At 28.3% G+C, this 23,870-nt stretch overlaps 2 protein-coding genes across 2 annotated transcripts; both read left to right on the plus strand.

Annotated features, from left to right (window-relative positions):
• Positions 1-443: 443 nt before the first annotated feature.
• On the plus strand, positions 444-23,011 carry LOC111619134 (collagen alpha-1(I) chain-like). The gene is made up of 48 exons (XM_023360802.1): positions 444-918; positions 1,005-1,226; positions 1,397-1,456; positions 1,530-1,592; positions 1,674-1,748; positions 1,831-1,902; positions 1,987-2,043; positions 3,367-3,420; positions 5,241-5,294; positions 5,391-5,444; positions 5,525-5,578; positions 5,724-5,777; positions 5,891-5,935; positions 6,010-6,063; positions 9,636-9,689; positions 9,828-9,881; positions 9,968-10,021; positions 10,125-10,178; positions 12,481-12,570; positions 12,758-12,811; positions 12,907-12,960; positions 13,037-13,090; positions 15,315-15,368; positions 15,443-15,496; positions 15,669-15,722; positions 15,976-16,029; positions 16,100-16,153; positions 18,862-18,915; positions 18,988-19,095; positions 19,162-19,269; positions 19,338-19,445; positions 19,518-19,571; positions 19,639-19,692; positions 19,775-19,828; positions 19,908-20,015; positions 20,101-20,154; positions 20,242-20,295; positions 20,366-20,419; positions 20,494-20,601; positions 20,685-20,738; positions 20,835-20,870; positions 20,979-21,014; positions 21,111-21,128; positions 21,196-21,469; positions 21,535-21,647; positions 21,724-21,792; positions 22,057-22,272; positions 22,344-23,011. Exons 1-48 carry the CDS (start codon positions 799-801, stop codon positions 22,485-22,487), a joined length of 3,654 nt encoding a protein of 1,217 aa, XP_023216570.1. The 5' UTR covers positions 444-798; the 3' UTR covers positions 22,488-23,011.
• On the plus strand, positions 6,923-9,567 carry LOC111619136 (collagen alpha-1(XI) chain-like). The gene is made up of 7 exons (XM_023360807.1): positions 6,923-6,956; positions 7,158-7,202; positions 7,276-7,329; positions 8,183-8,335; positions 8,521-8,574; positions 8,673-8,726; positions 9,196-9,567. The coding sequence occupies exons 3-7, from the start codon at positions 7,300-7,302 to the stop codon at positions 9,271-9,273; spliced, it is 369 nt and encodes a 122-aa protein (XP_023216575.1). The 5' UTR covers positions 6,923-6,956; positions 7,158-7,202; positions 7,276-7,299; the 3' UTR covers positions 9,274-9,567.
• Positions 23,012-23,870: the final 859 nt, after the last annotated feature.

A 23,870-nucleotide genomic window follows, 5' to 3' on the forward strand; every position in this document is an offset into this window, starting at 1 on the left:
ATATATATATATATTATATATTAAAATTAAAGTGGAATAAACACTTAAGAACGTCCTTTGATGATGATCGATCATGACATTTGGAAATTTGATCGATCTTTGTCTCTTCAAAAAAAACCTTTTTTTTTTGACAATTTTAATAAGACGAATTACTCTAGACCACCCATATTATTTATTCTTTACTTAAATCAGTTTACTTAAATTACAAATAAATTGATAAAAATCTAAAACTGAAGATTTTTAAGTAAATTAATCATTTTTTTAAATCATGTTAACACAGATATAGAATAAGTTTCCTGTTAATCAAAGTAATTAACATTGATCTAGGGTGTATCTAATATATTTGGTTTTTTTCTGCTTCATCTTTGAATGGCAGTGTTTTTTATATAGTAAAGAATCATTAATCAAATGTAGCCTTGAAAGATTTTCTACCATCTGTAATTTCTTTCAATTTATATTTCTAACAAGAATTCATTTTTTTAAAATTTTTTTCCTTTTAAGAATAAGACATGCTTATCAGAATATAAAACTGTTTCGAATGAATTAAATGATCAAAAACAACTATTTTTTTTAATACAGGGTGGTCCAAAAATCAGTTACTGAGACTAAATTACTGTCTTATTTGAATATTTCATTACTTATGAACTTTAACTTTGCTGATTTGCTTATAAAAAGACAGTAATCTGAATTTTGGGCCACCCTTTCTGTTATATTATAAACAATGATATTAATGGAAATTAACTTACTTATGCCAGGTGGCATAGGTTAGGTTTGAGTGTGAAAGGTGATTCTGTGACTATGATATGTGATTGCCAACAACCGCAAAATGCTATGTTACAAAGGGATGAAGAAGTGTATATAGATGCTACAGGATATGTATTAATTGGTCAGAAACTTTTTGGGAAAGAAAATTATGAGGTAAATGGTAAAAATTTAAATAAAGATGACAGATAAATTTTTTTGCTTCATAATTTATTAAACTAAATTTTTATTTAAAACTGTAGGGAGATATTCAGCAACTGCAAATCATTCCAACACCTGAAGCGGCTTACGAACAGTGTACGGAATATATGCCAAACTGTGATGTTCCTTTGCCTTATGCAACAGGTCCTCCTGAAGATACTGTCTTTCCAATTTTTCCAGAACCTGTGACTGGAGATCCTCCAATAACAGATAGAGATGATAATGGAATTTATCCTGATGGCAATTCTTATTATAATAATACAGTGAGTTAATATATTTATCACATGACAATAGATAATGAAGTGAATGTTATGTGTTTGATTTATGTTAAATCAATGGTGTACAGATATATCAGATGTATAAATTAATATTTTAATATGTAAAATCATATTTTTGTTTATATAACTGAATAAAAATTCTGTTATACTTACAGGATAGTAGTCTATCTGGTGAAGGTCCACTACCTCCAGGTTATCATTATTATTATATTCAGGTAATTTTAATTTTATTATGATAACCTTGTCTCAATACAAAAACAATACAAACAAGATTTTTCTCTCTTTAAGGGTCCTGCTGGACCTCGAGGTTACCAAGGTCCACCTGGTCCACCTGGTCCTAAAGGTGAAAAGGTAAATATTATTAAAAATTATACATAGCTATAATAATGCTATTCTATCTTATGTGATTTTAATTGCATTTTTTTCTTGTAGGGAGATGATGGAAGAGATGGTCTTTCTGGTACAGATGGACCTCCAGGACCTCCTGGTCACATATTCATGATTCCTGTAGGTTAAAATTTCTTGTTATTATTTTTAGAATTGATAAAAATATTTTAAAATAGTAATTTAGTCTTTTGTTTTATAATAGATTCAACCACAAGGTGATTCTAAAGGACCAGATAGCACAGAGGGTTTAAGACAGATGTTAAGTCAGCATATGGTAAATTATTTTATTTTATACTTGAGAATAAAAAACTATCAAAGAAGAATACAAATTTAAAATTCATAGTAATTTAATTTTTAGTTAGCAATGAGAGGACCACCAGGACCAATGGGCTTAACTGGTTTGTCTGGTCCAGTGGTATGTATATGTTTTTTAATTTTGATTACTAAATATTAAAATTTTTTGTTTAAATTATTGTTTATACTTTCAAAACTATTCAAACTCAAGAAGGTTGATGAAAATGAGAATTTTATTATAAATTATTTTTGGATTAGTAAACTCAAAAATAATGCATTTGTTTCAGATAAAATTGGATAAAACATAAAAAGTAGAAATAGAAAAAACAAAAAAATTAGGTAGTAATTGAACACTTTAAACAAAATTAACTCTACTATTAAACAAAATCTTTATTAACTACATTTTTTTAGAGTTTACCTCACTTATTATTCCAATTTGCCAAGCATTTTTGGCTTAGCATAATCTATCTTTAAGTTCATTTCATCTTTAACATCAAAAGATGAACTGAACAATTTGTGTCAAAAGAATGTATGATTAAGTATCTCTTTATTACAGCCAGCTATGTAGACAGGGAGGGGCTCGTGGAGCTCTCCTCTCTGAATTTTAATAGAAGCCTACTGCCAGTAGCAAAATGACTGAGGCAGTTAGCTTCAGCCTTCTTCTGTCAACTATTAAATTTGAGAAATAAGCTTACCAAAAGAAAATTTTGGCTATAGGCCTGAATACAAACTGTTTTTGATAGTTTTTGCATGTAAAATCATATTTTTAAATATTCATAAAGATTGAAAAGCTCTAGGAAAAATGACTTAAACTGTGGAAACAGAAGGATGTGGAGGTGGTTTTTTTTGGGATACAGTACACACCAAATGAACAATCTGCAAAAGAGAATATCTCCAAGGGAGCCATTTCATGGGAAACTGACCCCTATTTAGGAGTAAGACACATGAAGAATACTAGGGTAACTCTATGTGAACCCACTATTGTTCAGTGGTTTTATCCATTCAGCCACATGTAGGCCATTATGGAAATGGGCTGATGTCATAATGGTATATTGAGAGTATAATTTTTGGTGTGTCTGGCTTAATATAAGTGATGTTCCAATTGTTCTGACAGTGTGATTAGAATTAGAACAATTAGAATTAATAATAAATTGATCTGGAATAAATATTGTAAGTTATTTCTTAATTATTTTTAATTTATTAATCTATTGAATTAATTTCAATTGGGAAATGAAAAATTAGTTAAATATAAATATACGAAACCTCAATATGAAAAATTCCAATAATTTCACTCCTTTATATATTTACATGAAAGTAATTATGTTTGAGTTTACTGATTCAATAATTTATTTAAAAAATTCAGCTCTTTTATATTTCTTACTTTTTAACTACACAAATATATATAAATATTTAAGAGAATTTAAAATACTATATATTAATTTAGGGTCCACCAGGACTGCAAGGTCCCAAAGGAGAAACTGGTGAACATGGAGAAGAAGTAAGTTTTATTCTGATCACTCAGTAAATTATTTATTATCACATTCATTATGGAGAGACTATCTAGAAGAGGGGATATTTGTCAGCAATATCAGAGGACCTGAAAGATTTTGTCTCAGGCAATGTATACTGTATACAATTTATATCAGTCATAAGCAACTCACCAGAGCCAGCCCTACCATAGGGCGAACGGAGCAGCCGCTCCAGGCGCTAAGTCCCAGGGGGTGCCTCAGTGGTAAAGAAAATTAAAGGGTATAAATTAGGGGCAACCAAGGGGGCGCCATAATAGGATCTCGCTCCATCCTAAAACTTGTCTCGAGCCGGCACTGCAACTCACAGCTCCAAAGACACATGTAGCTCACAAGATCTTAATATATGACCCCAGATCTTTGACAACATAATTTTACAGTATTTTCATGTTTTCTTGTCTTCTGCCATTCATTATCCAACCCTAATTAGGCTGATATTCATGACAAAGAACATTCATACTAAACTAGACCAGTAAAAAATGAGAATAAACTATATATTACTAGTTATCATATCATCAGAATATATTATTTTAGTACCTAGTGTACTGGCAGTTATGAAGTATATTGGTACTTAGCAAGCTTAAAGCTTGCAACTTCATTAAAAAAAAATGTATGTGGCGTGCCAGAAGCCTACAAAGTGGCCCTCATCCAGAAAAGGTTGCTCACTACTGATTTAGATCAAATAAGCAACCAATTGATTTACTAAAATAATATTTCTTAAACAAGGGTTCATTTCATCTAGCTTCATTTATCTTCATCAAACTGAATAATAAACTTGTATAACAAATGAAAATTCCAACTATCCTGTAAAATATAGTGTCTTTGAAATAATACAGTTTGTATACAACTTAAAGAACTAGAGGCAGAGCCACTATAAGCAGGCATGCAGAGTATTCACCTGCTTGCAAGTGCTATTGTCCAAGGAGTGCCAAAAGACATACTTAATTACATTCCTGATTTTAATTATGAAATGGAAAAAATGACACAAAACATTACAATGAAAAAGTAAAATTGTGAGCTCCAACAGGTCAAATATTAACACTGACATTATATAGTTAAATAAATTTATAGTACTGCAAAATCAAACATGTGTGAAGATGGTGAGTTTCTCATCCAGTGAAAAATAAATTTGTATGGACTAATATATAACAATGCTACAAGATGTTCATACCATCTAAACTCAATTCAAAGAAGTTTTACTGGTGATCAAAAACTAGGAATTCATGGTATCTTTGCACTAATTCAAAAAAAAAAGGACTTGCACATGAAAGTGACATATTGTATGGCATTATTAAGTATAGGACTATCTATTTGTGCACAGATTATAGTTACTTCATCATAATGACACTATTAAAATAAGTTTTCTTACAAAAATATCATTGCTATATAAAATTGTTATTCAAAAAAATAAATAAATAAAAGAAGAAAAATGAAACAATAAAACAAATTTCAGAAGGGACAACTGCCTCTCTAGGCTTCTCACTATATATATTGTTGCAGAAAGCCTATCATCATGTCTTATAATGAAAGATTATATTAGAACAACTCAAAATACTACTGATTAATCAGTGGCAAATAAAGCTCCAGCATTATATTTACAAACATTTTAGAATATTGAGTTAAATACTTTAACTCATAATGTTCTAATGCTTGAGTTAAAATATTATGTTAAATAATGTGTTCTTATGATGCTTCATTAAATATTATAAATTTATTATAATTTTTTAATATAAAAATTATGTATTTTTAATTTGTAATTATAATAAATATATTATTTATTTTAATATTTTAGGGGCCAAGAGGATTAAGAGGAATGATGGGTTTAAATGGAAGACCAGGAAGAAGAGTAAATGATTTTTACTTTGATGATTATCTGACTTTATTTTTATTATTTTAGAACGCTTTATTAATTTTTGACATTATCATTGTTTATCTTAACTAGGGACAAAGTGGTAAAGATGGAGAAAGAGGTTCACCAGGTCCTATTGGACTGAAGGTAAAATATAAAATTTATTAAAAGATTTAAATTGTTTACTTATTATCTATATGTAAAAATTTGATATTGATAAATTATAGGGTGAAATTGGTTTACCAGGGCTTCCAGGTTTACCTGGTGAAAAAGGAGAAAGAGTAAGAATTTTTAAATTCTTTAATTGTTAATTTTTCTTATTATTATAATTTGATAAAACCTTTTAAAGTACGTAATTTATAAAGTAAATGTAAATATATATTTTGTAAATGATTTTTTAAAATTATTTTTTTAATTTTAAAAAAGGGATTTGTTGGATCACCGGGTGAAAGTGGATTACCAGGGCATGACGGACCTCAGGTAATTAATCATTAATTTAAAAATGTAGAACATTTTTTACTTACAAGTTAGTTAATATTTAAAATATTTAACTTCATATACACATCATAAATATATATTGTAATTTATTTTAGGGAGATGAAGGTCCTCCTGGCCTGCAGGGCCTACCTGGAGACATGGTACATTTTAAAATTGATACATTTTGAATTAAAATGAATGACTGTATTTCATTTAAAGAATTTTATTATTTTAGGGACCACGAGGTTTTCCTGGTGCAAGAGGATTTCCTGGCCTTCCAGGACCTCCTGTAGGTATTAATGCAAAAAATTAATATTATATCAATTATGATTTGAATATTAAATTCCTCAAATATTATTGTTATTTTATTTCTTTAAAAGATTAATATATAATATTTTAAATTATTATTATTTATAAAGGGCATACCAGGTTCTGAAGGCTCTCCAGGACCAAAAGGAAATGAGGTAAGTCAGAAAATATTTAAATTATTTATTATTATAATTGTTTTGAATGATCTAAAATCAATAGTGTTTGATTTATTAAATTTTTTACCATGAAAATATATTAACAATAAAAAAAAATCAATATTTTCTTCAGTGGCATATATAAAGAGGAGCACTGAATCATTTATTTATATATTTTTATATAAAAATATGTTCTCCCATTATCACAGTGTTTAATTAGTCTGCTGAAGTTAGAAGATTATAATAATAATAATTTTAAAAAAATATATTGATTACAGATCATTTATTAAATATAAAAATGTATTTTAAAAGTATTTTATAGTAAATGATTAAAATTTTTTTATGTAGGGTCCAGCAGGCCAACCGGGTCAACCAGGACAAACAGGGCCAGTTGGACCAGTGGTATGCTTATATCAATTAATATATTTAAATTATTTTAAATTTTTATAAAAATTAAAAGTAATTTTCATATTAAAAATAATATATATTAATTACTAGGGACCACCAGGACCTCAGGGATCACCAGGACCACAAGGTCCAGCTGTATGTTAATATTTTTCTCTTGATATTTATACTAAAAAGATTATTAAGTTATTTATATATGTATGTGATAAAATTTCAAAGTAATTATTTTCACAGGGACCAAGAGGGAAGCCCGGATTACCTGGTTTACCTGGAGCTGATGGGTTGCCTGTAAGAACCTGATTTCTGTTTCTCTGTGAGTTTATAATCTAAACCGTGATTAGTTTTATATAAAAATTTATGAGAAAGTGATAAATTTAAAGATAGAATATTGTTAATTTTTAAGTTATATTTTAATTTGAGAATACAGTTTTTACAAAATCTATGAAGTAAAACTATAGCAACAGATTTCATTTATGTTGGTATTTTTGTATTGCCATCTTTTTCATCAAATTAGGGTCATCCTGGAAATGCTGGTGTCCCAGGTGCCAAAGGAGACCCTGTAAGTAATAACAAAATCCATAACCTATTTCTATTGCAATAATTATTTTCATATGTTTTCACTTTTTCCAAAGGGTTCTCCTGGTCCACAAGGTACTATGGGATTTCCTGGTCAGAGAGGTGTTAAGGTATCATTTCAAAATAATATTTTTATTGTTCTAAAATTTATTGTTCTATAATGCATTCTAAATTGCTACTCGTGCATGCTTTTTCAACTGAAGAAATTATCATAGTATAGAAAATTATCATCTTTTATATGTAGAAAAAAATTAATATAATTGTAATTAATGATTACCAGTAATTTTCATGAAAATTTGCCATTAATTTAATTATAATTTATGAAATAAACAATACAATGAAAATAAAATAATTTATGTTTAAACTTTGCAGTATTATTTAAGAATGTGTTTGTGAGAATGTATTGATATAATTCACAATTTAAGATAATGCTTAAATTTCAAAACTTTAATGCAAAATGCTGCAGAACATAGATTTATATCATGTATGGATTGTATTTACTAGTGTCATAACTATTATTTATTTATTTGTATTTTTGGAAGTTTATAACTTTTTAACAGTAGTTCAGAATTAATATTTCATTTCCATATTGGTTGGTTATGAGTTAATATTTTTTAACTGCACCATTTTGCATATTGTACAGTTATGAAGATGAGGTACTAGCCACTGTGGTAACTTAACTGAATTATTTAATGCATGTTTAACATGGGATTTTTGTATATAAAAAAATCCAAAATAATTTATTTAAATATATAAAATTTCATTTATACAAATATTTATTATGTGTTAAATTAGAACAGTAATTAAATATAACTGAAGATAAAAAACACATTTTACAACATTAATAAAACTTTAAAAATTTTATAGTTTAAAATTAAATGGATTAGAATATTTTGTACATTTATTAAATTTTATATTTAAGCCACATGAAATTCTTGTAGTCAATTACTTTTGCTTTTTCAGGGAGATCAAGGATTAAGAGGGCATTCAGGAGATAAGGGTGATAAAGGTTCAAGAGGACCCAACGGTGAAAAAGGTGATCAGGGTCCAAAAGGAGACACTGGGCATCACGGAATAGATGGACCACCAGGAATAGAAGGACCTGAAGGACCAAAAGTAAACTTTCTAAAATCTCATTTTTTGGCTTTTGATGAATTTTCTAATATATTAGCTATTGTTTTCTTAGAGCTTACAAACAAGCTCTAAGAAAAGTATTATGAAAATTTTATGATATTTAATTACAATTATAAATGTATAAAACTAAGTGTCATAAAATTACTTATGTGATATATTATTCTCAGGGATTTGAAGGTCCTAGAGGAGAAATGGGGCCACCTGGTCCTCCTGGAGAGAAGGTAATTAAAAATTTTAATTTTTTTCATATTTTATTATTACCATTATTACCATGTGCAATCAATTTTATAAATCTTCTTTATAATCATATTTGTTTTAGGGAAAACCTGGTATCCCAGGCTTTCCAGGTTATCCAGGAGCCCTAGGACCAAAGGTAATATTCAATTATTAACTTGAATCTTTCTCTTCTCTGCCTAAATTAGCTTTTTTTCCTGCCTTTTCTGATTATCCCTCTCAGTTAAATTGAGAAGGAAAAACAGAAGGAAGAAAAGAAGATAATTGAATCATGCTTTAATTTTTTTTCTATATATCTGTACATATACTATTCTTTTAAAAAGTAATATATAAATTAGCATTGCATATTATTTATGATAATATGTATCTTCTATATTAATTCTAGTAAGTTTTCTACTTTCTATTATCCTTCTGTTCAGTCTTGAATTTAAAAAATAACAATTAATATCATAGATATTATGCAAATTATCATCATACAAAATTAATGAGAGAATAAGTTTTAAATGATTAATTACAAATATTTGATCCTTAAAGATGAAATTTGAACAAGTAGATTTAAAGAAGACTATAACATATAAGTTATTTATTCATTTTGTTACATCTTTTAGGGAGAAAAAGGTTCTTATGGTAAACCTGGTGACAAAGGAGATAAAGGTGAAAGGGTATGTAATCATTTTTGTAATTAATGGCAAAGACTATGAAACATTACCAAACGCTTGAAAATGGCTCATAAACAGTCCAGTAAGCAGAAGTAAATCATAAGAGGGCTACAGGGACAAACTAAAAAAGTTATGACTAATATTTTTCTCTTTTCTAGCCAGCACTATGTCTATTAGTTACAGTCCAAGTGTTAAAAAAAAGTAACAGTAACTTAAGTTTACATGTTAAAGAAAGTAGACTCTAGGACATTAGGCTGATTCCTTAACTACTTTGGCCATCAAATATTATTTTCCATAGTGAAGAATACTGTTGGCTATACTTTGGCACTAATACATTCGTTACAGAAGTTTNTAGCTTAATTGTAATTAAGTAAAATTACATGTTTTAGGGTGCAAGAGGAAAAGATGGACCACAAGGAATGCCAGGTGAAAGAGGACCTCCTGTAAGTAATTTAATTTTGTAAAAGAAATAAGCAATATATATTTATTTATGCTTAAAAATATATTTGGTTTTATAAATAAAATCTATGAAAATGTTTTCTGTAATTGTACAGCTTGTTTAATGTCACAATTATTTTTAGGGAGAACCTGGACCATTAGGGCCTCCAGGACCACCAGGAGTTATTGGACCACAAGTATTATTATACAACATAAAATTATAAATACAGATTTTTTAAAATATTTTATTTTAAAATTAATAATTGTTTGATGTTCATTAAAGGGGCCTTCAGGAGAACCAGGACCATCAGGAGATGTAGGAGCACCTGGTGCACCAGTAAGTTTTAAGTTAATTTTTTCGAAAATTTTAAAATATACCTTTGAATTTCTTATATAAATCTTAAGCAATTAATAGAAAGCAATTATTTTTGTATATTTAGGGTGTACCAGGAGAACCAGGATTACCAGGAACATCTGGAAAAGAAGGACCACCAGTATGTATATAAATTTGATATTTAAATTCAAAATTAAAAAAAAAAATAAAACAATATTTGAAGATTTTTTTCAATTTTCAAATAGATTTATAGATTACAGTTAATATAATTTTTAAATATTATTATTATTTTCATTTTAACTCTTTCTGCTGTACGGGCACTAAGAGGGTTCACCCATGTCCATTGTGAGCCTGGCTGAACTTTCTTAATGTCTCTTTATTTCACACCCATTGTGGGTTCAGGCAGGTCTACAATGGCAGCAGCCACATGGTGAGGGATGGGGCCCAACATACTCATGACAGACTATCCATGAAAAATTCTTGGGAAGTTGATTTAGCCAGATTTGATCACAGGCACTCTAGGACATTAGGCTGATTCCTTAACCACTTTGGCCATCAAATATTATTTTCCATAGTGAAGAATACTATTGGCCATAGTGAAGAATACTGTTGGCTATACTTTGGCACTAATACATTCGTTACAGAAGTTTTAGATACATTATAACTAATTTATTATTAACTGAAAGCAAATCTGCTAATGATTTTGAAAAATGTCAAATGTTCTGTCAAAAGAAATTAACAGTTTATAGGATTAAATTATAAAAATATTATTATTATATTAACATTAAATAAACTGCATACAGGCATTGCTGACTAAGTTGAGGAGACTTAGCCACCTCATAGCCCCATGGCTACAGCTCTGCTCATAAATGAGTCATATTATTAATAAAGTGTAGTTTTTAGGACTTTATGGATGCAAGGTGGAATGTTTGTAGGAGAGTGAAATGAGTAATTTTCATATTAATATGGCTATCATTATTTTTTGATGATGTGAAAATGCAGTTCTTGAATGGCGAGTTTGAAATATCACATATTTGAGTGAATGAAAGGAATGAAAGAATTTTCTTAGTAGGAGGTAGATAGGGATAGATTATGACCAAATATTACAACAACAAATTTATGTAACTTAGCTACCAAGTTAATTTACTTGTGTGTCTGGAAACACAAAAATTGAGTAAGATGGACTTGGTTACCTGAAAGTGCTTGAGAAATACTGTTATAAAACTCCAATAAAGCAGTTTATTGGGCAACAATTTTCAAATTGCAGACCTACACATTCCCAGTATCATCCATCCATCTGTCCATCTGCCTGCTGTCCAAACTGCTTTTGATGATTTGATAATATTTTTATCTACCATATCATGTTGTTTAGAGTAAAGCATGGAAGTCTTTACTGTATTAATAATATAAAATGAAATATTTTACTTTTAAACAAGTATGTTTTGAATTACCAGTATGATAATACAGTATNTAACTGAAAGCAAATCTGCTAATGATTTTGAAAAATGTCAAATGTTCTGTCAAAAGAAATGAACAGTTTATAGGATTAAATTTTAAATAAATTATTATTATATTAACATTTATATTAATTGTACATTTACATTTTCTAATTTTTGTCTTCATATAGTATCAAATCTGTTTAAAATAATTTGGCATTTTTATGTTTAAAATAAAAAATGAAGTTATATTCTACTTAATAAGTTTGTAAGTCTACTGACTCCATGGAGAATCAAAGAAAATTCTAAAAATGTTATTTAAAGTATAGGAATCAACATTTATTAACAGATAAAACATTTTTCAGGACTTCCTCATCTCATAATCATATTTAAATGCATCTAATACATAAAGAATCCAATGAGAAACATTTTAACCATTAATAAATGTTGACTTATACTTTATCTAGCATTTCTGTAATTTTATTTGATTCTGTTTTATTTTGATTCAAGAGAATCTAAAAACATTTTTACATAATTATTATTAAATCTAACTCATCTGATCTATCTTAACAACAAACTAGCTTCATTATCATCTTAAACTATTGTTAAAAGCAAAATAATTTCACTTCAGGCCGTGGTTCAAAATTCTAATGCAACTTCTCCTCTTCCCCCACCTTGCTGCAAAGGATAGGACCTTACATTTCAAAAAAACCTTTAATCCTTGACTGAGAAAAATAATTATCCAATCTATGATCAAGACGATTACTTTTATCATGGACTGTAGACATTTTGCTTAATATGTTCAGACCTCTGTTGACTCCAGACACTGGTTCAGCTTAACCATTTTGCACCATTGTAGTTCTGTCACTGATTAATATATTATAGATCTATAAATTATAAATCTATAATATACTTACATATAAGTACAATATAGATACTATAATATAAATTATAGATATATTTGAAAAGTAATATAACTCATATAACTAGTATAAAATAATAAAAACTTCTTTCAATATTTTAAAGGGTCCATCAGGTCCTCAAGGTCAGTCAGGTACTCCTGGTCCTCCTGGTCTTCCAGGATTTCCAGGTGAAAGAGGTCTTCCTGGTCCTTCTGTAAGTATTACATCTAAGTTACATCTTAAAAATTTTTAATTAAATTACCAGTACATGCTTATGGTAAATTTTATTTAATTTTATTTTAATTATTAACAGAATATAAAAGCATGTTATGTTTTTAGTGGTAGTATTTTTAGTATTATTTATAATTATAAAATTTTTATATATGGTAATTTTTTAATAGGGAATTCCTGGATTAAAAGGTGAATTAGGACCACCAGGTCCACCTGGACTACCTGTGAGTTTAAAATATTAATCTTCATATGTATATTGTATATTTTAATGCAAATCTCAAATATTATTCTAAAAGTTTAAAATAATTTTCTCTTTTAGGGTGATAAAGGAATGATAGGTATGTCTGGAGACCCAGGACCATCAGGTGAAAAGGTATAACAATTTTAAATTTCTGTATTTAAAATGTTTTAACACAGTGTTTATATACAAATTATTTTGCAATTAATAGGGTCGTGAAGGACCACCAGGACCATTGGGATCACCAGGACCTAAAGGAGATAAGGTACTGTAAATTTTATTTGCTATTACACTTATTAAAATATTTATTATTAAATACCAAAAGGGTAATAAATTTCAAAATAGAATTGTAAGTTTTTTTAAAATATATTAGAATATACTTTTTATTTTCTATATATTATCAGTTATGAGATAGTAAACAAATTGCTTTTAACTATATTCAATAAATTAATAGAAAGCCTTTAAAATTACATTACTTTTGTACTGTTTGAGTGCATTTTATTCAAAGCACAATGCACCAGATGCTTAAAAAATCATTTCAAGAAATGGATTCTTGATTTGGAGACCAATTGGAGAGATTCCATGCATTTTTTGCTATTGATGGCAAACAAATAGATATTCTGTATCTCTAAAATTATGAACGAACATTTGCCATCATATTATCCAAAATTTCTCTTATAATTTGATCCAAAATTCATCTTAAAAAATAATCCAAAATTTAATTATCTTTTATATTTTTAAAAAATGGCATATATTATATAAATTTAATTTTGAAATAGTTAAATATAAAAATGTATTTTCATGTACAATAAAAATCTGTATTTAACATACAGTATATAAAAATGTTTGCTTTCAAATGTGTTTTTAATACACCAAATCTAATTAAAAAATTATAATTTTAGAATCTTTTCTCATAAGTTAATATCTTGAAAACATTTATGAAATTTTATTTAAGAATCTATAAAACAAATTTTATAAACTTGAAATTGATATATAGAAGATCCCTATTTGTATGACCTAATTGAGCTGCAATTTGAAAAAATTGTAACCTATAAATTCCCACTGTTGTCTATTCGTCTGTCTTTCCTTAATTTCAATAACAGAGCTAAAGACGAAAGCTAAGACCAGATATGAAAAGATTAGAGGCAGGAGGCTCCGATTAACTATATATGAACTTCCAATGCAAACCAGAAGTCATGTTGTTATAACTCAAAAATTTCCTCTGAAAGGTCTTAGATAAATGACCAACATGACTCTATTGTTAAAGGAAAAGTATGATGTACAGAGGCAAGACACTACTAATTTCAGGTGGACAGCATATATTTTAAATTAAAAATATTAAAAATTGCAACCCAGCATTGTGATGATGTTGCAATAAATAATTGTTGTTGGCTAGTAAAAAATTGTCAAGCAAGCTGTCACAAACTAAACTCCTAATTTCCATCAAACTCAATATTATAGATTGAGATCCTATATAACAACACCAAAATAATCGAGATAAAATATAGCATTTTATACAATCATAATAGAAAATTTATTCCATTTGTATTGAATAAGAGCAGGAGTTTCAGAGTGGAGTTTCACTGTACTCCATTCAGTGCATTTGAAGCATAGGCAATCATGTATGTGTAGAATGTTAGAAGGATGCTAAAATTGAATTTCATTAATTAATTAATGCTTTTATTAATATTTCCGTTATTTTATTATTTATTTTTATCATTATTTTTATTTTATATGTGCTTTACTTATTCAGATTATTTCATTTCAAAGATAATAAATTTACTAAAAAGTAAAAAATAATATTAGTAAGCATTTTATTTAGGATACATTTAGCATTTATTTTTGCTAAAAAAATTTAAATTTAAATTGTCTCATTTAAATTAAATGAGACAAATGATTAAATGAAATAAAACTGGATTTTTCTTACATTTAATCATTTGTCTCTTCCATAGTTTAGTGTGCTAATAACCTCCTCCCTTCCTCCCTCCCTGGAATTTCAGTTAGATTACATTCCTCAGTCACTCTCTGGTATATCTTGCATAGGGAATCTCCACAGCCAATAATAAGGGTGTAAAAAGATAGACCTACCTACTACACCCAAAAACATGGCTAGAACTGAACTGTCACTAACTCCATACATATGTAAAACAGAAATGATTACGAAAAAACTTCACAAAACCTGATAAATTTGTAAAGCCAAACAACTATCAGATTACGTCAGGCTACGTTTCCACGATTATAACTGCGGAAAAGTAGCCTGATGTAATCCAGTGGTTGTTCAGCTTTAGAAATGATTATTATAAATTCCTATTTATTGATATAGACAATATATTTTATAATTTTTTATATACAGTAATCTGTAAAATTATTTTTAAAATTTACAATTTTAGATTTGATATTACACTACACTTAAATATAAGAATTACATAATTGAAAAATAAATAAATTCAATAACTTATAATTTACTAATTACATATTTAACATTTTAGGGTGATTCTGGATTCCCTGGACCAGTCGGAAGAGATGGTCCACCAGGAGCAAGAGTATGTTTCATTAAAAACATTTTATCATTCAATTTTAAATAAGAATCTTTGAACTGAAACTTTTTTGTATTTAGGGTATTCCTGGACCTCCTGGACCAGTTGGAGTACCAGGAGAAGATGGCGATAAGGTTAGTTAATTTAAGTAATAATTAATGAGAAAAAGTATTAAATTTGCTTAATAATAAATATTCTGAATTTTGCAATTTAAAGTCATTATACAGTTAATATATAGCAATTAAATGCTAAATATAATAGTTGATGTAAACATAATTTAATAGCATTATATTAAATTCTATTTAGGGTGATGCTGGCCCTGCTGGTCAAAAAGGAAGCAAAGGCTCAAAAGGTGATACTGTAAGTAATTATTTTTTTTCTATAACAATTTTTAATTCACTTAATTATTGTTAAATATATTCTAGTTATAATTAAATAATCTATGGCAACGAAATATTCAAATAGCATTATATAGAATATTAGAATGTCTTAAATAAGACTGTGCTGATGTAAATGAAAAAGCTTTGACATTTACCATAATGTGAATAATAAAACATATTTTTACAATTGAAATTAAATATTTAAATAAATTCTTAATTTTTTCCATTTGCAGGGACCAAATGGACCTCCAGGATCACAAGGTCCAAGAGGAGAACCTGGCCCTCCAGTAAGCATACACTAATATTTTTAGTCTTTTCAATTATTATTATGTTTATCTAAATATTTACCATTTTTAGGGACCAGATGGAGAAAGAGGAATGATTGGAGTATCAGGTCCCAGAGGTCCTAAGGTATATACATATTATATTATATATATAAAAAATTTACTTGTTATTAATTTTGTATCACTAAAATGCCAATAATGACTTTAGCTGTAGTATATTTTCTCCAAACAAACAATAGGTTCTATAAAAATTTAACAACACAAATATCCATGTACAAATCAAAATTATACTCATTTAAAATAATAAAACAAAATGTTTAAATATTCTTTTTTATAATTTGAATATATGTTTAATTATATTTTTATCACATTTATAATCATACTGTTTAACAATAAAAAATCTTAAATGTATATTTAATATCTGACAATATTAAAAAATATAGACTTTAATCCATATTCTAGTACAGTATATACCATACTTGAGTTTCTTTGTCAGATGTAGCTAAATTATTTCCTGCAGAAGATCGTTTTCAAACAACTTTTTGAATCTGTGGCATGTCCAGGTATCATTATAATAAAAGCATTAGGAATAAATTTGTGCATAAAATTATTTTTGGGATTTCCAAAATTATGTATGCAAATATGGGTAGGTGTGTATGCAAGTAATCATTACAATGTGTTACAAGGGAGGGATGTTTACAAAAATGTTATGTAACAGAATGATTCATAATTATTTCTGAAATGTTGCATAACATACCATACTGTTTGTACATTATACATGTAATTAATAAAATAATGTAACGTTTGATACCCCATACTGTGTATTATTTCTTAGTACAGTTATGGGATTGATTGAGGATATGAGTTACATAATTTTGGGATGGATATGTGAGTGTTACAAAGCATTACAGTGGGGTGGGGTGGGATGGTATTTGAAAAGTATATAAATAGCATTACATAATTTATAGATGATCCCTTTCTAAATAAATTTAATAAAACCTATACACATATAAAGTATGCTTGATTTATTTATCTTTATTTAACTATTAGAAAATTATATGAACAATCATTAAGTATTTATTAGAAAGTTTCCTCTTACCTACATTTATTTTAAATTTTTAGTTAAGGAAGGTTGTAAGTCTCCTTTACCTCCAGAATTTATCCATGTTTTGAATCACAATAATCACAATTATTCTGAATCATGATTTTAATAATTGAGAGTGAATTGTCAATTTTCTGAGTTGTAATTATTTCAACATTTTATTTCTCTTAATATTTTTTTGTTTTTGAAACTTAAGTTATAACTCATCATCCACATTTAAAAAATTACACAAAAAATTAGAATTCCCAAAATTCTTACTAATATTTATAGTGAGATGATTGTAAATTCTTTATAAATAGCATCATACTAAAGAATTCAAATCAAATTGTCAATACTGAATTTGCTGTAAAATAAATCTGATATTACAAAACTCTATAATTATTTTGTACAATGCATAATCATTCTTTCATATTATATTATATTTATTTATTTTCTTATTAAAAGAAATATGATAAAGTACTAATATACAATAAATTTTATTTATTCTAAAATAGCTTTCTTCCATCTAATAAAACAAATACAAATGTTTGAATAAAAACTCAATTAAATAAAAATTCTGATTAGGATTTTGAAGTGTTTGACTTTGTTTTAAGCAGCTCTTTACAAAGTATTAAATTGAACATGGTTTTCTGATCATTGTAATTATATTAAGAGTCATCAAAATGACTATTTAATATATATTTCAAGTACAAAGTACTTTTGTTCTTGCAAAATAACACGAAAAGTTATTTTGTAACAATGTAAGTAGTTGAATTACTAAATGTTTATATGTAAAAACAATCAAAAGAACTGCATGAAAAGTAAGAAATCATCACAATAATCAAAAATCCAGGAGAAAAGATGAACACTTTAATAAAACTAACATTTCCAACTCACTTTATTGGCTATTGTTAGATTTACAACAAAATTAATGACAAACGTAAAATAGAATTTACAAAATTCAAACTAAAAAGAACATTAATTTGGTTGAATGTTGCCTTACATCTTGATTATAACATAGAAGACAGTTTTTGATTTTTGTTATTAATACTTTAATCAGTAGCAGTTTTGTGTTGTGTGAGACCCTAGACAAAGATGGCCCTAGGTCACATGGTACTGTTCATATATAGCAAGCTTATACAAAGTAAAACCTGTATCACATAGCACTTGATATTATATAGTCTAGGATCCTAGGACCTAAGAATCTAGTTTTGAACAAAGTGCTGAATCAAGACCGATTATCAGTAAATATATCAATATAAATGGTCAAAGTACTGTAATTTTCTAGGAATTATCATATCCACATGCAATATAATCTCTAACCAATCAACAACTTTATTTTACCCAGATACAATTCGGAAATCACAATATTTCCCTCTTCAGTTGATTTTCTTCCATGCAAGCACAATGCACAATTTTCCATTACACTTCCAATTTCATTGTTCCAACCATTTAACTACTTTCATACTAAAACCATTTTCATCTGTGTTTCTTGGTAAACAATATTTATTAGCATAGTCCTTGCTATTATTACTTTCATGGCTAGATTATAGATCAGTAGACATATGTTTGAGGCTCTAAAAATGTGAGGTCAAAGATAAAAGTGTAGACTTTTTATATCAAAACCATCATTTAAATAACTGAAAAAAAATTAAAATTTTTTATTTCCATTTTTATTAATCATTTATGTCAGATGTAAAGCACTCTAATAGATATTAATTAATAATTTGCTAATGATGTGATTTTTTGAATAGGGTGAAGATGGCCCAGTTGGTCCTCCAGGACCTGCAGGCCCTGCTGGTTTACAGGTATTAAAACTATTCTGCTTCAGCAGAATTGAATTTTCAAATTTAACTTTAAACTATAATTTAAATTTTTAGGGGCTTCCTGGAACTATAGGTGCTAAAGGCGAAAAAGGAGATGGTGGAAAAACAGGACCTCCAGGTCCATCAGGTCAACCTGGTGAACCTGGACCACCAGGATCAAAAGTGAGTTTAAAAATTTAATGAAATTTTAAAATATTAAAATTAATGAAACTAAATTTTATATTATAGGGAGGAGAAGGAGCACCTGGACCTCCTGGACCTGAAGGTAAACAGGGACCAAAAGGAGAAAGTGGACCACCGGGCATACCCGGTCCTCCTGGAAAGGATGGAGAACATGTAGGTTAATTGTATTATTCTTATAACTTTTGATATGGCTATTAATATTCTTTATCAAATCATTTTAGGGACCAAGAGGACCACCAGGTCCAAAGGGTGAATCTGGGAAGCCAGGAATTCAAGGAATAGGTGGACCAAGAGGGCCACATGGGCCTCCTGGTGCAAAAGGTTCTCCAGTAAGTACTATATTGTTTTAAGTGGAAAAAAAAATGCAAGTTAGTTCAATACATAAGCAAAATATTTTACAGGGAGTACCAGGTTTTCCAGGTCCTCCGGGTGAAGCTGGTGTTCCTGGACCAAAGGTTTGGATAACAAAACATATTTTTAAATATTATACATGAAAAATTTCTAATGATTCCAACTTGTTAGGGAGACAGAGGTTTGGATGGTAATGATGGAAGCCCAGGTGAACCAGGACCTGCAGTAAGTTTGTTTTAGAATAAAACCAGACTTAGTATACTGTAAAAATTCAATAAAAGTTTCTAAACTTGAGTTTTTTACATAGGGACCAGCAGGTGAAGCTGGAAAAATGGGTTTAGCAGGTGCTCCAGGAAAACCTGTAAGAATTTCAAAATTTAAAATTAAAAAAAAATATCTATTATTCATAATTATTTAAAATGAACATTATAAATTATTAGGGTCCACCAGGACCTGCAGGTAAACAAGGTGAAACTGGATTACCAGGTGAAAAAGGAGATAGAGGACCCCTTGGTGCATCAGGAGAACAAGGTCCACTTGGACCTGCTGTAAGAATGCTTTACTTCATAACAAAAATTAAAATATTTTACCTATTTAATTAAGAAAAGATGATCAAAATTTGATTTTGTTAAGGGTTTACCAGGTCCAGCAGGTCCCCCAGGTGTTAGGGGATCACCAGGTCCTGCTGTAAGTAACTACTTATTAAACATATTTATAATTTTTTTAACTTATGTAAATAAAGTATGGTAAATTATGAATTGTTTCTATTATTAGGGAGATGTTGGCCTTCCTGGACCAAGTGGCCCTCCTGGTCAACCTGGAGTTTTAGTAAGTTTCTTTTATATACAGTATGTGTGTTATACTATTAAAATTTATTCAAATTATTACTAAAATGTAGGGTCCTGCTGGAGCAAAAGGCGATAAAGGTGATATTGGAAGGAGAGGGCCAAAGGTATATCATCATAAAGATTTAATATATATCAAAAATAAATAAATAAAATTAATTATATCTATCTATAATTTCAGGGACATCGAGGATTAATGGGTCGTCCCGGAAGGAAAGGTGATCCAGGAGAAAAGGGGGAGAAAGGAGAACGTGGTATTCAAGGGCCACTAGGCCCAAAAGGAGACCAGGTTGATTTTATAGAATTTTATAATTGTTTTGTTACTACTCTGCATACCGTAAAACATCTTTAAATTATTTATCTTTAACACAGGGACCAAGAGGAATGGAGGGACCAAAAGGAAATGATGGTCCTATGGGATTAGCAGTAAGTAGTAAATCTATGAAATTCATATATAATGCAAAAGATATAATATATATTTGTATATATTTCAAATTAAAAATTCTAAAATATTTTATTTAGGGTTTGGAAGGACCATCAGGACCAAAAGGATCAACTGTAAGCATAAATAATAATGATCTAAGAACTCAGTCTTATGAGTATTATGAATCATAGACTAAATATATCTTAAATTTTATATTCATTTATATAATTTTAAAATTTTAGGGACCAGATGGACCTAAAGGAGATCTTGGACCAGTAGTAAGTATAATAAAATTTAAATAAATATTAACAATATTAATACTTGATTTTATTAATATCATTTTTCAATATTAATGGCAATTTTATTTATTTTAGGGACCACCAGGACCACCAGTAAGAATGTTTTTAAAAAATTCTTTTAAAAAAGATGACATTGATTTTGACACAAATATTATATTAGGGTCCACCAGGTGAAGGTCCTCAAATTTCACCTGAAATGTTGCTACATGGTGACGGAAATGTATTCCGATACAGAAGAAGTGTTTCTGAAGATAAAGAAAAGAACGAATCCGAGCCAAAGACTGAAGAACTTAATAACAAATTACTTAATATGTATGCTAATATTTATGTAATGAGGCGAGAATTAGAGGGGATGAAGAAGCCTGTCGGAACTAAAGAAAATCCTGTTCGATCTTGTAGAGATTTATACTACGGTCATCCTGATTTTGGAGATGGTATACTTTTGGTACATTAATTTAATTTTAATTTAATTTTTGCTTCAATACATGACTTTTTATAGGCTGGTATTGGATTGATCCAAATCTCGGAATGCCAGATGATGCTGTGGAAGTTTTTTGCAACATGACTGGGCAAGGACAAACCTGTGTTTTTCCAGATAAACATACATCAGTGGTAAAAACTTAATAATAATGCCATTTTAATTTCAATTAATATTATTATTTCTAATTATAATTTTCTTAATGTTTAGATGCCAAATATACCATGGAGAAAGGAAAAATCTGACAAATGGTTTAGTATGCTACGAGGTGGTTTTAAGGTAAAGTAAATATTAATTATAGGGTGGCCCAAAAGTCAGTTAACCATTGTAAAGACTCAATTGGTTGTCATATTCAAATAGTTTATTACTTACAAACGTCATAAAAATTGTTAAATACACAAAAATTACAATGCTTTAACAAATTCAGTTTACGATTCACATTCACAAGTATACCTAAAACACAAAACATGGTTAGCTGATTTTTTGATCCCCTGTATATTTCTTCTCATTACAAAAAGTAATTCAAGCCTAAAAATTTTGTAGATAACTTATGAAACAATTGGACCTGTTCAATTGTCATTCTTAAGACTTCTTAGTAAAGAAGCATATCAAAATTTCACATATACCTGTATCAATTCAGTAGCATGGTACAACCAACAAAGTTCAACATTTGATATGGCTGTTAAACTGTTAGGAGATAACGGACAAGAATTTAGCAGCAAATCTAATCGTCCACTCATTTTATACGATGGTTGCAAGGCAAGTATTAATCTTTTTTTAAATGCAATTAAATAAATTTTGCAGTTGTTAAAAATCCATTCTCTTTCCAGAGTCGGAGCGCAAACAGCAAAACAATATTTGAAATCAGGACGGGAAGGCTTACGCAGCTTCCCATGATGGATTTCCAACCTGTAGATTATGGACTACCTCACCAAGCTTTCGGCTTTGAGGTTGGACCTGTGTGTTTTAGTTAACCAATGAAAATTGTAAGTCTACGAAAATGTAAAACTGCCAGTGAACTGATCTCATGACAGAAAAGTTTTGAAGAGAAAGTAGAGAACGAAAGACTGGGAAAGAAAAAACAAATTCAACATTACAATTTATCACTGCCAAATTTTTATTAATTTTGTGTTTTTTTTTAAATAATGTGCGTTGAAAATAAAAAATATTTTTATTAATGCTTTTATTATGCTATTCAACCAAGCTCAGTGTAAGAGTAAACTATTTATAAAGCTGAGAGGAATGAATTATTAAATGACTCATATTATTATGAAACTTCTTTTGTGGCAATGATACAAAAAAAAAATTCTGTTTTATGAATAAATGAAAAGTGTTGGCTAAATCGTTTAATGTTCAAAGCATTTCCTGTTTTGTCTTCTTGTTAATATAGTGTATTGTTGTTGTTGTTATTGTGCAGTTTAAAAATAAGCTTATACTATTTTCATCATTGTACAGTGAGAAAGCTTTTGTTTCATTTACAAAATAATCCAATTTTAATTGACAATTATTAAAAACTTTAAATTTGTATATTTTGTTTGCATATAATTCGATAACCTTGACAATCGATTCTTTTCTGTAATTTTATCTCTCCTACATTTACTAGCGCTACTTGTGACTGTAATTTAAAATGTTTTATCTATATATACCAGTATATAATAGTTCTTTAATACTTTAAATTTTTAAACAGTACGTTGTTAAAGTAAATTGAATTTCAGTAGAAGTAAAATTACTTATTTCAATGTTTTGTTTAGTTTTAGTAATAGTGTTTTGTTTGACATTAATCGTATGAAATATTAAATCAAATTTCTTTTGTTTGTTTATTTTTTTAAATAGATTATAGCAATTTATACTTGTTGACACAAGACATTTTCTCAGTATAACATCTAAACAAAAACATTATCAGTCTAAAAATAGCGATGTAAACGAAATTTCAACAAAGATAAAATGAAATATATTAATCGTAGGTATATCTGGTTAATTATTATGATAATTTTTCGATGAAATTAATAATATTAGTTCATTTTGCCACTGAAAAGTTTCTTTAATTAATTAAAATTCCCATCGACACAACATAGAATCTTTACTAAACATCATAAATTCTCCATCTAAGAAAATATTTTACATGGAATTAAATTTATTTTTGAAATTGGTAGGTGGTCCCTCGCCTTTTAAACACTTGGTAATTTTAATTCTGTAGTTCACTTACAATAAAACGCATTAAAAACCATAATATATAACATAGTTAATTTTATGGCTTTTGTACTTTGTCTGTGGCAAAGTATAACCTTACATCCCCGTCTTCGTATTTGTTTTTTAAAGATAAACTTTTTAAAAAAAAAGAACTTTTCCCCTGACAT

Source organism: Centruroides sculpturatus, unplaced genomic scaffold (genome assembly GCF_000671375.1).
Source record: "Centruroides sculpturatus isolate CEXI.00-Female unplaced genomic scaffold, Cexi_2.0 scaffold87, whole genome shotgun sequence".
In the NCBI taxonomy this organism is placed as follows: Eukaryota; Metazoa; Arthropoda; class Arachnida; order Scorpiones; family Buthidae; genus Centruroides; species Centruroides sculpturatus.